Genomic DNA, 15,850 nt, shown 5'->3' with positions numbered 1-15,850 from the left:
CGACGGTGGGTCGCCCTCAGCGCGGACCCCGCAGAAGATCTGGTCGCCGGCAAGAACGTGATCCTACTCCACCTATGGAAATTGCCCGCTCGGCGTGATGACCTGGAGTGCCTTTCCCGGCGATGAGGACTGCTTCCTCTTCTGTGTGAAATTGAGGCTGCCTGCTGTTTGAATATTTCCATTAGATGCCTTACTACTGCTTTTGTCTTGCATTGAGTTTTAGATGTTAAGCTGTTCATACTTTTATTATAGTACGCTGGGGAGTGTGGATAACTCATGCATAGTTGTCACCTTCCCCCTGTAGGTATTGGACCAAATTTTTGGTCTTTCGCATTTGTGCGTTTAGTTGATGCGGTAGTGTTTCTCATACTGCCTTTTTTGTTGAATACTTGTATGTGGTTTTTTTTCTAATGCTCTGTCTTTTACTTCTAGCTTGTTCCCTTCCCCTTCCTTCCTCCTGGCGATCCTGGACTCCTGCCACTCGTGGGTTTTCCAGTGCACATCTCCAAGCCGTTTAGTCTACATCCATGGCTGACCTCAATATTGCCTCCTTCAATGTGAAGGGGCTGAATGTTCCTGAAAAGCGGGCGCAAATCCTCCACCATCTACACAAGCGTAAGGTACACATTGCATGCTTCCAGGAGACACATTTCAAGGAAGGACACACCCCTACCATTAAACATAAATTTTACACTACTTGGCACTTCAATAATAACCCACTTTCCAGAGCGTGTGGAGTGGCCATAGCGCTCCACAAGTCCCTCCCCCATCAGGTTGTCAATTCGGTCGTGGACCCCGACGCTAGGTATATCATTTTAGTGCTTAATATTGGTGGGAGGGAGTTCACGGTGATTAATGCTTATGCTCCCAATCAGGGACAGGTGCCTTTCATTCTTAAACTTATAGATACTGCCCTTCCGGTGGTCAGGGGGACTGTGGTGCTGTGCGGAGACTTCAACCTCACTTTGGATCCGACAGTGGATAATTCTACTGGTCGTTCGAGTCTGGCATATGGTGCTATCAGACGGGTGAAACGTGCTCTCTTGCAGCTCCAACTATGTAATGCATGGCGCATTCAACATCCCGCTGATAAGGATTATAGTTTTTACTCCCATCCGCATGGCACATACAGTCGCTTGGACTACATTTTTCTGCAGCAGCATGCTCTCCCCTGCGTCACCAACACGTCGATTGGTAGTATTCTGTGGTCTGACCATGCGCCGGTGTATTGCACCTTGCAGCTCCCCTTCCTCACTAAGGGCCCCTGGACTTGGAAACTTAACGAGTCCCTCCTCCTGGATGGGGTATGCCATGCTGACTTGCTTAAGACGGTGGAGCATTTTACACTGGATCACGCTTGTGATGACACGTCCCCCTTGATTCGTTGGGAGGCCCTTAAATGTGTTCTTAGGGGGGTACTCATAAAACATGGGGCGCGCCTTAAAAGAGAGAGGGCCCATTCCCTTAAAATTGCGCTCCAAAAAATTAGCTCCCTGGAACTGGCTCACAAGCGTGCGCTCTCTCTTCCGATTCTACGGGAATTACAGGTTGCCCGACAGGAGGCCAGGCGGCTGCTGGACTCGGCCCAGCAGCGTGCTCTTCAAGTCTGTCGTAGTAGGTTCTATGAGTTTGGCAATAAGAGCGGACGCATGTTGGCCAGAGCTTTAAAGGCTAGGACTGCCCAGTCACACATACCAAACACTAAATCTCCGTCTGGCCAGGTTGTTCACACGACCCCGGAAATAGCGGATTGTTTCCATAGTTTTTTCTCTGACCTTTACAGCCTTGACTCACCCGCCCGCGCCCCCTCCCTTCCTCCGGACCGGGATTCTTTCTCCTCTCCCTTCACACCGTTGTCTAGGGAGATAGCAGAGGAACTAGATATGGACTTCACCTCCCAGGAGCTCCTTGCGGTTATAACCGATCTTCCTGGGGGAAAGAGTCCTGGCCCGGACGGCTATACTGCCAAATTCTACAAAATGTTATCTGATCATTTAATACCGCCCCTACTGCCAGCGTTTAACTCTGTGTCCCCAGAGGTCATGTTTCCTCCCAGCTCCACTTTAGCCCATGTCACGGTTATCCCTAAACCGGGTAAAGACCCTCAACTCTGCTCAAGTTATCGTCCCATCTCCTTACTCAATGTAGATCTAAAAATATATGCCAAGTTGCTTGCCAATAGATTGAATAAATACCTGCCTGGTCTAGTTCATCCGGACCAGGTGGGGTTTGTACCGGGCCGGGAGGCGCGGGACAACACCCTGAAAACACTTGATATCATCCACCATGCCCAGACTAAACACATCCCGCTCATGATCCTGTCCCTGGATGCCGAAAAGGCGTTTGACAGAATATCATGGCCTGCCCTTCACCAAACCCTTCGACATGTAGGTATGGGACCCTCTTTCCTGGCAAAAATTATGGCACTGTATCACACACTTTCGGCCCAAATAAAAATAAATGGATCCCTCTCGGCACCTTTCCCGATTCATAATGGCACTAGACAGGGATGCCCCCTGTCCCCCCTGTTGTATGTCCTGGTCATGGAGCATCTCATGGCCTCCATCCGGAACAACTTGGATATCAAAGGCATTACCATTGGAGGAATGGAATATAAGTGCTCGGCATTTGCTGACGACCTATTGGTCTATCTCACAGACCCTCATGTCTCCCTCCCTTCTTTGATGTCCGAGTTGTCCCGTTTTGGAACTTGGTCTAATTTCAAGATTAATTTCTCTAAGTCTGAAGCGTTAAATGTTTCTCTCCCTGCCCAGCTAGTGTCGCTTCTCCAAAGTAACTTCCCTTTCTCGTGGCCTTCCAGAGGCATTACATATTTAGGTGCTCGTATAAGTAGAGACCTCACACAGCTGTTTACAAATAACTTCATCCCCCTGCTGGCCAAGTTTCGTACTGACCTTAGTTCCTGGCATAAGACTGAATTCTCCTGGTTCGGCCGGATTAATATTATTAAAATGTCTCTACTCCCCCGTTTACTTTATCTCCTGCAGACCATCCCCATCACTATCCCATCTACCTACTGGTTGCGGCTTCAGCAGTGTTTTGGCTCCTTCATTTGGCCGACTGGTCGTCCGCGTTTGAGCCGACCTCTTCTGACTCGCTCCAGGGGTGCGGGTGGGGTGGGTCTGCCGGACTATCGGCTCTATTATCTAGCATCAACACATGCGCGGGTTTTAGATTTTTTTCACAACCGAGAATCAAAATTGTGGGTTCGTTTGGCTCAACAACTATGCCCCAGTACCCTATCTACCTTGCCGTGGACCCTGCCTGGGAATAGACCGACCCAACCCTCCTTTGTTGTACACCATACCCTTGAGGCGTTGAGGCACATAAAGCCTGGAAGTACGCTGGTTGACCCCCTGGGTCCTTTAACTCCGGTTACGGACAATCCTGCCTTTCCTGCTGGTAAGGCTGGTCGCTCCTTCCTAGGTAGGTCACCCACCAACCCCTTGTATTTTGCACAGGTTCTATCTGCCTCCTCTCTTCTCCCTTTAACCTCTATCTGCCCCGATGACGTGCTCTCTCCTCGCCGTATGTATGAATACGCCCAGTTGAAGCACTTTTATGGAGCCGTTAATCGACGCGCACATCTCCACCGGTTGTTAACTGACTTTGAACGCCTCTGTGTCTCCACCCAGCCCCCTACCCACACCATCTCCACATTATACAAACTACTACTTGCACAGCGATCCCAACAACTCCCCTCCTTCTGCGGGGCTTGGGAGAGAGAATTACAGACTACATTTACAGAAGCACAGTGGAAGAGGTGTTTCACCCTTTCTCAAAAAGCCTCTATAGCCAGTAGGGCCCAGGAAACTAGTTACAAAATTGTCTCTAGATGGTATCGGGTCCCGGCGGCTCTGCATAAATGGTTTCCATCTGTGCCTGACAGTTGTTGGCGGTGTGGTGCTGCGGGAGGCTCCATGTCACATGTCTGGTGGAGTTGCCCCTTGTTGAGGAGTTTTTGGGATGCAGTACTTAAATTAATACTAGAGGTTACCGGAGTTTCTGTTCCCGATTCCCCAGAAGCTGCTCTGTTATTTATGTTCCCGATGCCAATACACGTTTATAAAAGTTCCCTAGCTAGACATCTCCTTCAGGCGGCAAAGTCAGTGATCCCGCGCAGGTGGAAAACTGCAATGCCTCCAACATTAGATGAGTGGTTTCGGGAGGTGGCCGTGATACAGCACATGGAACACTTGGTAGCTCACTCCCCGGCAGCTGTGGTAAAATATACGTCTACATGGTCGCCATGGATAGTGTTCCTTTCGTCTTCTTCATACCTCACGGCCGTAACCTGAGTTGGCCTATGCCCCTGTGAAGTGTACGGTGGTGCTTATTTTCTGTTGGCTGCATTCATAATACCCCGGAACAGGAGTCCAGGATCCTCTTGCCCTCGCCCTTCCCTCCTTTCCCTCCCTCTCTTGGGGCCTTTTCTATTCGTTCTTTTCCCCTGTCTAGGGTAATGTGCCTCTCCTTCTCTGCTTCAATTAAGTGGCCTCAACATATGCTCTGCTGCTTTGCTCATGAACTCATTCATGCTACTGACGTATACTGAATAATGTTCTTGAATGGGGATGTGATGCACATTTCTGATTTTGTTTTAGTGGGTTTTTGCTTTGGTCTTTGACCTTGTTTGTTTGTTAATTTACTGTGTGGAGGCCTTCCCTCCACTATGTCTTGTAACTTTGTGTACTGAAACTTAATAAAACTTTGAATAAGAAAAAGCAGAGCCTTTTTTCCTAATCCTGGACGAACCCTTTAAGAAGGGTTTTCTGATTTACTATGGACATTTAGCTTTACAACTGAATCCTCCTGTGTCAGACGTTACGTCTCCGGACGGCTTATCTCAGGATGTATATTTTGTGTTCTATGAATTAGGGAGGAGTAGCTGGATTTATGTCTCGCCAGAAGCAATATGAGGGATTTAGTGGCACTCCTCCCCACTAATGATATATAAAAAATGTTACATATTAGCCCCATTTACATTACGTTTAAGGTCCATTCACATCACCTCTAGTCGGGCTCCGTTTGGGGTTTCCGTACATCCATTCCGTCAGAGGAACAGATAAACAGAAACCATAGCTTCTGTTTGCATCACCATTGATTTTAATGGTAATGCTTCCATTGCAATCTGTTTCCATTGGTTTCCGTTCCGTAAAGTTTTTCTTTTTTAACGGAAACAATAGCGTAGTTTAACGTATGAGGTGCGTCCCAAAAGTAATAAGAATGATTCTTTACGCCCTCCCATGAGAGCTGTGTGAGGAAAGGGAGTAAGAAGGTTGTTGTGGGGGTATCTCAAGTCTACTGTGCCGGACCATCCCCAGTTGAGCCCGAATCTTTCAAAGTGTACGTTACAAACGTGCACCCACGTTTTTCCCTCTCTTCAGGGGCAAAAATTCAGAAGAGCAGCGAGCAAATTTTGCGTAAAAGAAGAGCTTTAGAAACCTTAGAGATGCTGAAGACAACTTACAGGGAAGCTGATTTGTCGTCAGCCCCAGATTTCCGATGGCACGAGGCCTTCAAGGATGGAAGAGAAGCCGTTGGGGATGAACAACGCTCATTGCGACCTTCAACGTCAAGAACCAATAAAAATGTGGCCCTTATCAAGGCTGCCCTTTAACGGCACCAACGTTTTGCGAGTGCGCCCTGACAGTGCCAAAACGTGGATCCTCCGCCATAACAATGCGCCGAGTCACACATTATTGGCTGTGAGGGAGTTTTTGGCACAAAAAATAACCACCCCTACCCTACCTCACCCACCCTATAGCCCTGAATTGGCACACTGTAACTTTTTTTTGTTCCCCAAAATCAAAACTCACATGAAAGGACATGATTTTGATACTTTTAAAAACGTTCAGTCAGCCGCGACGAGGGCTCTAAACAACCTCTCACATCAAGGCTGGATTCACACGAGCACATTACGTCCGTAATTAGCGGAACGTATTTCGGCCGTAAGTCCCGGACCGAACAGACTGCAGGGAGCCGGGCTCCTAGCATCATAGTTATGTACGACGCTAGGAGTCCCTGCCTCTCCGTGGAACTACTGCCCCGTACTGAAAACATGATTACAGTACGGGACAGTTGTCCTGCAGAGAGGCAGGGACTCCTAGCGTCGTACATAACTATGATGCTAGGAGCCCGGCCCCCTGCGCTGTGTTCGGTCCGGGTTTAGCGGCCGAAATACGTTCCGTCCATTACGGACGTAACATGCTCGTGTGAACCCAGCCTAAAGGTGATCGAGCCTAATTGTATGTTTTTTGAAAAAAAAATTTGGGGGGAAATCATTCTCATTACTTTTGGGACGCACCTCATATACATCATGGGCTTTTCATTACATACTTTAATGAGTAACTAAAACGTTCAACAAACCAACAAACTTCTGTCGTCATAATGACATGTCAGAAGTTTTGATTGGTGGGGGTCCGAGCACGGAGACCCCCACCAATCGCTAAAAATAAATGGCAGAAGTGCTCGTGTGAGCGCTCAGCCGCTTCGTGTCTGTTCGGCTTTTTCAATCAATGTATCGGAGTACGGGCTCAATAGAATGTCTATGAGCCCGTCCTCCGCTACAACGGCTTTCCGGAAAAAGCCAAACAGAAATTAAGCAGCTCAGCGCTCACACGAGCACTTCTGTTGCTTCGTTTTAGAGATCGGTGGGGGTCTCAGTGCTCAGAACCCATCCAATCAAAACTTATGTCACTATGACGTCAGAAGTTTGTTGAACGTTTAGTTACCCTTTAAATGGACACAATATTAGTTTATGGGTGACAGATTCCTAATTATCCGTTTAACGTATAAGTCATCAAAAGGGTCATTACCGGTTTATACGTCAAACAATGAACGTGATGTGAAGGGAGCCTTAAAAAGGTTTTCACATAATCAATATTTAGTACCTATCCATAAGATAGGTGAATATCTGATCGGTGGGGTCCGACAGCTGAGACCCCCACTGTTCCCAAGAATGGGCTTACCTAGCCATATGTGTGCGCCCCGTATGAATGGAGCGGTAATGCGCACGATTAGGCACTGCTCCATTCATTTTCTATGGGGCTGCTGAGCGTGATCTCCGGCAGTCCGATAGAAAGTGAATGGAGTGGTGACTGAGCATGCGCAGCACTGATCCATAAATATAGGGCGCACAGGTAACAACATTCTCAGGATCAGTGGGGGTCCCAGTGGTCGGACCCTAACTGATGAGATATTGATCACCTATCCAGTGGCTTACATTTTACAATAATTCTTTCATGCCCATTCCCATTATGCAGGCCCGAGTTTAGGAACAAATTATTGTGGGAGCCCAAAAAAGGTGGAAGAATGTTCTGCATGTGCGACACAGACCCCACTTTAGTAATATAAATCAGTAGGGCGCCCCCAGTCCCGTCACTTCAGTCAATCAATCACACCGGTATTTCGTTAAACAGTTTTATTTCAGGGTTTTTACCCATACAAGTATAAATATACATACAGAAAAATACAGATTTCCTCCTGAGACGTTAGTAGGATGAGATTTCTAGAGGATGTGAGTGTAGGGGTAATGAGACCCTGACACCCCGGACTGAACCCACAGTCATTCGCTATATGGTTTCCCATAGTAACTGTATCATGGATGACTGGGTGCATTTCTGGAACGTGAATGTCATCCATCTGCAGGCGTCGTCCTGTATGCCCTTAGACACGTAGCGCCCACAGCACGGTTTTACCGCAAAACTGCCCGGGGGTTACCACCAAATCAGTTTTAGGATACGACAATCCGATATGCCATGGAGCGGTGATCTGCGCAGGTGTGACGGCTGGGACGTCCCTTGATCTCAAGAATAAGGGATTTTTGGTAGGATGGCAACGAAGGCCCCATGAACATGATCGTGCAGTATTTACAGGCCGTAAATACTGCACAGACGGGTCGCGGAGTGTCATCTACATTTGCGGACTGTGCTTACAGTAATAAGTATAGGAGCACAGTCTGTAAATACAAAAAAATAGGACATGTCCTATTTTCTTGCGGATAATTTCTAGGGCCCGGACACACACACCCGTAAATATACAGGAAGGTGTCCGTGGCCGATAGAAATGAATGTTTCAGCATTTGCGGATAAAAACTACGGTTGTGTGCATGGGTCCGGTTCTTCCATTCTTGTCAATGGTAAGTGATTTTTTTACACGGAACACCCTTTATACTTGAGATAATGGGGGGCCCTGTCGGTCACACTGATCCTACTATGACAGTAGTCTATAGTCTGACAGATCATTAGACGTTCACATGTAAAAGTAAAATCTTCTTCCTAAATGACACTTATTTTATCCCTTAATGATTCTATAACTTTTTGCTGTCAGTGAATGGAGCTATGGTTCTTTGAAATTCAGATGCTGACGATCTGTCCTGAGCATGTCCAACTGACAGGACTGCTGAACTTACTAAAGACATGAATGGCATAACGAAGTCCAGTGCCCCTTCCTCTCAGCTTTTTTTCAGAGGCCACACAGTTACCCCCATATAGTCAGTGGTTGAAGATGCAGCCTCCACAAGAAGCCAAGTGGAACCGGCAAGAAGCGAAGTGGCACATTTTGTAGCGCCACTGTGTTTAAGAGGACCATCAACGCCATCAATGTCTGTAGTGCGAATACTTCTTTAAGACCAGAGCTCTGCTGCACTGCAAAAGCCATACCCACCGCACCCCTACAATGCCCACTGAAGCATTACCACCCCCCACCTCCCCCACCCCGTTTAAAGAACAATAATCAAGAGTGTCTCAGATGTCTTAAAGAGAATGTGTCATCAGAAAATGATCTATGGTTTATATCAAGTTTTATGTTAAACATATTTCTTTTAAGAATTTTTAAGAATGTTTTTTTTCCCTTTTCCATGTTATTATATATATTTAAAAAAGATAAAATACTCTGACTCTTGCAGTTCTCACTCTGGCCACTGAGCTTCACAATACACTGACCCTTCCTGTTCTGTAGAGATCACTTCTCAGCAGTGATCTCATTATCATCACAGGCAGGATTACACGGATAGGTGACACCTCTATATAGATAACACAGGACCCACCACTGACAATAGGGGATGGACACAGCTCCCCTCCTCCCCCTCCCTGCACAATGACCTCTGCCCAGGTCACAGAGCGTGCCTAGAAAACTCTCCCATAGAAGTCAATGGGTCCTATGGTCCATGTGGCTGCTGTAAAACAAATCTCTAAATGCTGTTAACAGCAGCTCAGGCAAGATGGCTGCCTCCATAATCATGTATATAAAAAAAAAAATTATAAAAAATACAAATTGAAAAATTAAACAGATTAGAAAAAAATAAAAATATCTGCAGCAGAATCTTAAGTAAAACGCTGGTAAATCAGTCACTGAAATTCGCACAAAACAGTGCGTTTTTTCTGCTCATATTGCGGCAGGAACGCTGCGCTTTTAGTGTTAAACATTGGTTATAGCACAGTATATGTGCACCTGCGGATTTCCAGTGGTTTTTACTGCTTTTCCGCTGCGTAAACGCTGTAAAAAACGCAACATAAATCTGTTGCAGAATTTCTGTTCCCTATTAAAATCTATGGGCCAAACACGCAGCGTCTCCGCACAGAACACGCACCGCACGACTTTTGTGCATTTTTTTTTTCCCGCAGCGTGGGCATGGGATTTTCTAAATCTCATCCGCTTTGCTGCTACTGTAAATGCTGCGGAATTTCCCGCACAGAATTCCGTTGTGGAAATTCCGCAGCGTTTACACTACGTGGGAACCCGGCCTTAGGGCAGCCTACAACCCTGTTAACCCTTTACCTATTTAAGAATTGTGGGTCGTCTTGGGCAGGTGTTTAAGAAATTCATCTAAAAAGAGCAGCCCAATTGTTTATTATGACTGTGTAGCAGGCGCAGCTGTTAATAAACTACAACTCCCAGCATGCACTGCCAGCCAAAGGCTTTATTATTCCAGCCGCATGCTGCCAGGGCACGCTGCAAATTACAGTTTCGCAACAGCCGGCGTGCCGAGGGCTGCGGACACCCGGTGTATATGAATGTTGACCAAATCATTATTTCTTTTGGAGAACACTTTGGGCCTAATTTATGGAAACACTAAATGTATCGGATGACGGTGCGGTTATTTTATTCATAGTTTCGTAGAAAAATATATTTGATATGCCAGTGACTGACGGTCGTGTCCCACCAACATCCTCACAAGCCTCCAGCTGTGTAGTCAGTGTGTACACTGGCATCAGGGGTACAATAAGGCATCAGAGTGGGCACAGCAGCATATACCAGCACAGCCGGCAGCGCTTTCCTCGCTATCAGGAATACCAGAACCATGACAGACCCCAGTAAAGTCAATGGATCAGTCCCGGCGCCACGACTTCCGTTATATATCATGACACGAATGTGAACAGAGCCTAAATTCCTGCTAATCCAGAGCGGCACTATTTGTGCTGTATGCCAGATTAGCAAGATTTCTGCATGAACAGATGCCGAACTAATGGAATTTTATAGTTATGATGTCAGCGTCTGTGTTCTGCATAGACTATGAGCGGAGATGGATTTCTTTATTAAATAGAGAAAACGTATACATTATAATGACATCAAATATTAAAATAAATTTAAAAAAATTAAATTTAAAAAAACTCGCCAGACCCCCTCAAGCCTTCGATTAGTAGTCACGCCGAGCGCCGATAAAGCGGTGATTCTGATTACAAAGAGAACAGCGCCACAGTACTGGGAAGCCGAACACTATGAAAGACACAACACAGCAGGGCAGGCGACTAAACATTAAGACCTCTTATACCCTAGTCCAAGTAAAGGGGCAATAACTCTTGCGTCACCCTAGACCACAAGGGAAGCAAACATTAAAGGGGTTGCCCAGGATTAGAAAAACATGGCTACAGTCTTCTAAAAACAGCATTACTGTTTACAGGTTGTGGCTGGTAATTCTGCTCCGCTCCATTGAAGTGAATGGGGCTGAGCTGCAATACCACACACAACCTGTGAACAGATATGGCGCTGTTTTTAGAAGAAAAAAAAAAACAGCCATGTTTTTCTAATCCTGAAGAAGTCCCTTAACCCCTTCACTATCCTAGACCGCCAATAATGGTGGAATTAACCCCTGCCCCAGTCTACCAGAGAAACATGCATTAACCCCTACTACCCCAGAACAAAAATACAGTACAGACAGTACTCATTTTCGATGGAACTTTTCAGTTTTTTGCTGGTCGTTCGCTCTTCAAGTAATGCAATGCTTTAGAGTTGTCCTGTTAATATATTCTTTGTAGCTCTTTGACACGTATCATACGCGGCGTTTATCGGATTATGGCAGAGAAGATTACAACCAACTTTTACGATGTGGTTTGGCTTTTACAGATATATAAAACCTTTTATAGAAAAAACGTGACCAGAACCAGTACGAGGCAGATAGGTCCCTGCTGTGTACTTGTATTATAAGGATATTTCCGCACATTTTGTCTAAAACTCTGTAAAATTCACCTAAATATTACACTCAAGACCTTGTTCACACAGTGCAGTTTTTAAGCATTTTCCAATAAAATCAAACAAGTTTAACAGGTCAGACCTCTCTAATTTAGGACATCTATTAAAGGGGTTTTCTAATCACAGACATTGGTGGCATGTTGACAGGATATGCCCCAATGTCCGATCCATAGGGGGTCGCTAAAATGGGGGACTATAAAGGCCATCCATGTTGACACCTGGAAAAAAAACTAACGGAGGTCACAGGAGATGAAGTGGCACGGCACTTTCTTAGCTTCTTTCTAGCTACAGGCCGGGGTCACATCGACGATCAGACATGAGTGGCATATCCTGGAGTACCCCACCAATGTATGAAGAGACAAAACCTTGCCCAGCAAGAAGGACGCCATAGATGTGGTCATGTGATTATCATATTGCGCTATTTCTCTTTTGCTGCCACCTAATGGCCATTTTGGGGGCCAGTCCTGTTAGCTTTTCATTTAAGCTTCCTAATAGATGCCCCAATTTAAAGAGGTCGGTTGCCATGACTGATCCCAAACATAGAAGTGCACATCCAGTTTCCATAGACCCCACTAAATTCAATGCAGAGGTGACCCCACGTGTATCGTCCTGTCCACTAAAAACAGGGAATGAACCCCATTTTTTTAACGACTGGTGGAAGTCCTAAATAACCCACCCCCAGACAGTTGTAGGTACACCCCTTTAATTTCAGAAAGTAACAGCAAAATATAGAGTTCCCAACTATCCACTTACATAGAACATATGATACAAGTCAAAAACAAAAATTTAGATCTGCTTTTTTTTCCCCGAAAATTTGGTTTTTGCTTTTTCGTTTTTCAAACCTGCTGCAGGTCAAACACGTCTCACAGACTAGAAGGGTTCAGGGGGGAAGGGCTGGGTTAAGACCTAATAACAAAACAGAGATGACGATCTTGCCCGAGACGCTCTAAGATGAAGTCCTGCTCTGGATGTGAGAGATTTCAAGTACAGGAAGCAGAAGCTGGAATGCGTCTTGTATATAGGAAGCGCTGTTTGATGCCTGTCAACGAGAACGGAAGAAAGAAACGGGGGTCAGTGGTTCTGATAAGGGCATCGCCGACTCATATCAACAGAAAACGTCCACAACAAGACTAGAAGAACAGAAGCAGAGATCAGAAACCAGAGACTCCTACACAACCCACCGGAGGAGGCTGCTAATCACTTTGGCAGGGGTGGCTTTATGGATGGGCAAACTGTGCAGGTGCCTAGGGCACATTAATCGCCTCTGCTGAAGGGGGAACCACGGCTTGTGACCCCACAAATCTTAATATTAACTGTTCAGCAGTGTTATAGAGACATTATATAGGATAGTTCTTAGATTTCCTGACTTACAGAGATTTATTTGGTTATTTTGGTATTATTTGAGCACTGTAAGACGTTGCGTGGCACTGCACAGTATATTGTTATTGCACTGTATGGTGGCGGCACTGTACAGCATTGCTATTTCGGATACTGAATAGAAGTGTTAAGGTATGGCACGGTTATTTAGGCACCATATTGAGTGGCACTATGTAAGCAGTATAGCACATGGGGGTGGCGGAAGGTTTTGTACTGCACCGGGCATCATTCAACGTAAAGCCGGTCCTTTGTATTCTATTCAGTTTGCTATGCTATAGAAAGGGCGTCCATAATCCATCCAGCCACGTAAGAAAGCAGATTTATAAGGTGATGTAACGGTGTCAGGCCTTCTTCTCACAATATAAATGAATGAATTTTATAATGTATATAGATTGGATATATCATGTCTTTATTATATCTGTATGTGAAGTCATTGTTAAACAGTCCGGCATCTGGGGCCGAGGATATCGTAGCGAAGCACCTGACACTGTTCACACTTTGCAGTATTGGGGTGGCACAGACCCACAAAAAATGTTAATGTATTATTTATCAACTCCAGCTTAAATTATGGAAATAAATAGGTCCCAAAGCCAGATTGCATTCACATGCATAACATAACGCAGGAGTTATAGGGCCCCACAGGAAATGGCTCGCAGCCCCCACTGATGGCTCTACCACATGTACCAAAACGTCATCAAAAGTAATGTCCACCATTCTGTTTTAAGCTCAAAAATGCTGTGCTGGTTAATTTCATAATGTATCTGGATATAGTTGTTTTTTTACTTCATACATTATATTATATTATTCTGGTTGCATGCAGCCACCACTAGGGGGAGCTAACTGCATATGTATTTTGACAGCTAGTAGTGAACTCAATAGGGGCAATCCAGCAACTATTCTACGCCAGTTTTCTGCCCTAGAAAAGTCGCAAAAAGGCCCAAGACTCGCAATTTGGGGGTGCAAATTGCGACTTTTGGCTGTTTTGCGCCACCTTTGTGTCAATGGGCGTGACTTAGACAAAGGGGTGTGGACACCACGACCCGACAAGTAGTAAATTTCGACGCCAGCTCCTAGCCTCGTACCCTGCCCCCCCCCCATCAGACTAGTCCCCACCTCAGTGCCCTCCATTGAAAAGTTGAACAAAAAAAATTAAGTAAAAAATGAATAAAAAAAATACACTCACCTTACTGCTCCTCTTCTCCCCTCCAGGTCCCCTCACCATTTCAGCGCAGCTCATACAAGGTACTGACGCAGAGCAGTGTTAGTACATTGTATGCAACGCAGCAATGATGATGTGGAGCGCTGCGTCACATATAAGGCCATGACGCTGCATCAGGACCTTGTATGAGCCACGCTGGAGTGATGAAGAACCCAGAGGGAAGAAGGGGAGCAGTAAAGGGAGCGTATCTTTTTGGAAATGGATGGCGCATGGCCGCGGTCGTTGCGCCACAATTGTGGTGCACAAACCGGCCGAAATATGGGACATATTTATTGAGAAGCTTTCGTCTCTTGATAAATGTGTCGCACTTTACTCCAGCTTTTCGTACTATTAAGACTGACGTATGAAACGCCAGTGGTAATAAATTGCTCCCAACGGCATCTATAAAAATGTGTATTTAGTGAGCTCCCCCTTGTGGTCACTCCAGGAAGCCACAATGACAGCAAGCAGAGAAGGCGGTCATGTTACACCCTCTTCCAGAACGGGTCACATCGCAGTCATATACCCGTCCTCTACGGTAGGTACACCACTGAATATACTACTAACGTAGTGTTTATATTTTTTATTGATAGGAATAGACTCACCTCTAGAAATACTCCTGTGATTAAAGGATTCAGGACGTCTGATTTTTCAGATGCCTGGAAAGAGCATAAAATATTGGCGGACCGTCCATAAACAACTCCCATAGAAAAGTGGTGATCACAATGAAAAATCACAATGTACAGTTATACAGTATATAAAACTAGTGTAGAGGGAAAATCAAAGCAGGGAAACCAATAAGATTGTTGCGTATCGTTACTTGTGACTGGAATCCGCCATCACTGCTGATCTCCTTTGTACTTTTTTGATCGATGATTCTCTAATAAACTGCTTTTTATTCCACCTGCAAAGCATGATGGTCAGAGAGACTACTGATCCCTATGACGCAAGCTCCTGTCTGCCACGGATCTAGGACTATGGACTGATAGAAGTAAACTTCTCGTGAACCTGCTGCTAACAACCAAATTTTTTTTTTCCTAAAACCCTAAGTGAAAAATAAAACATTTCAGAAAAATTGAGAACAAATTCTGAAAGGCCTCCATTCTTTTAATCACTTCTTTCTCCTTTTAAATCGCTAACAAACTAAAAAAAAAAAAAAACATAAAAAACTAGAGTCTGCCACCTAGTGGTCAGTCTATATCATGTCAAATACTTGAAGTGAATAGTTTATCGTAAGATGAGACTGGAGCAAATAGACAAAATGAGTGACTGGTCTATAGTGCAGAGATATGTATTATATAGGCCTGAGTGCCTGTATGTGGGTACCCAAGTGTCATGGCAGGCTGCACTTTACTTACCCCAGCGGTGGTCAGGAGAGTAGTCATCCTCTTTGAGAGCTGCGATAGCTCTTTGCACAGTGCAACAGTCATTCTGGTGAGGAGAACGTTAAAAGCTTAAAGGGGTTGTCTTCTTTTTCAAATTCCTTTATAGGGGGAGGTAAAAGGGTGTGCGCAGGGTAGGGGGGTTTCCAGGACGGGACTACTTTTCTATCAATAAGAGCAGGTATCGGCTATAAAGTGTGGGTCTCGTTCTGGGGGACATATCACGTACATGAATAGCTCATGGATTTCAAAGGGCACCGTGTGATGCTTCATTTTGCCTGCGGTTCTACTACAGATGCAATAAAAGCTTTCCATATTACTAGGCAGCTCTGGACCAGATTAAAGGAATTTTACTGTACAGTTCTAATCATGCGCTACACGTTATTTATCTACACGACAT

General features: G+C 45.4%; 1 protein-coding gene across 3 annotated transcripts in view; it reads right to left on the bottom strand.

Annotated features, from left to right (window-relative positions):
• Positions 1-7,429: 7,429 nt before the first annotated feature.
• The window catches only part of FAM114A2 (family with sequence similarity 114 member A2), a 38,735-nt gene continuing 30,314 nt past the window's right edge, over positions 7,430-15,850 (bottom strand). For all 3 annotated transcript variants that reach the window (XM_075856114.1, XM_075856116.1, XM_075856115.1), the window contains exons 12-14: positions 15,427-15,499; positions 14,674-14,727; positions 7,430-12,532 (exon numbers count right to left, since the gene is read on the bottom strand). In XM_075856114.1, coding sequence (XP_075712229.1) covers positions 12,440-12,532; positions 14,674-14,727; positions 15,427-15,499 — 220 coding nt within the window. In that variant the 3' untranslated portion in view covers positions 7,430-12,439. The remainder of the gene's footprint in view (positions 12,533-14,673; positions 14,728-15,426; positions 15,500-15,850) is intronic.

This window comes from Rhinoderma darwinii, chromosome 3 (genome assembly GCF_050947455.1).
Source record: "Rhinoderma darwinii isolate aRhiDar2 chromosome 3, aRhiDar2.hap1, whole genome shotgun sequence".
NCBI lineage: Eukaryota > Metazoa > Chordata > Amphibia > Anura > Rhinodermatidae > Rhinoderma > Rhinoderma darwinii.
Note: the sequence above shows the minus strand (reverse complement) of the source record. Positions and strands in the feature narration are given on the sequence as shown.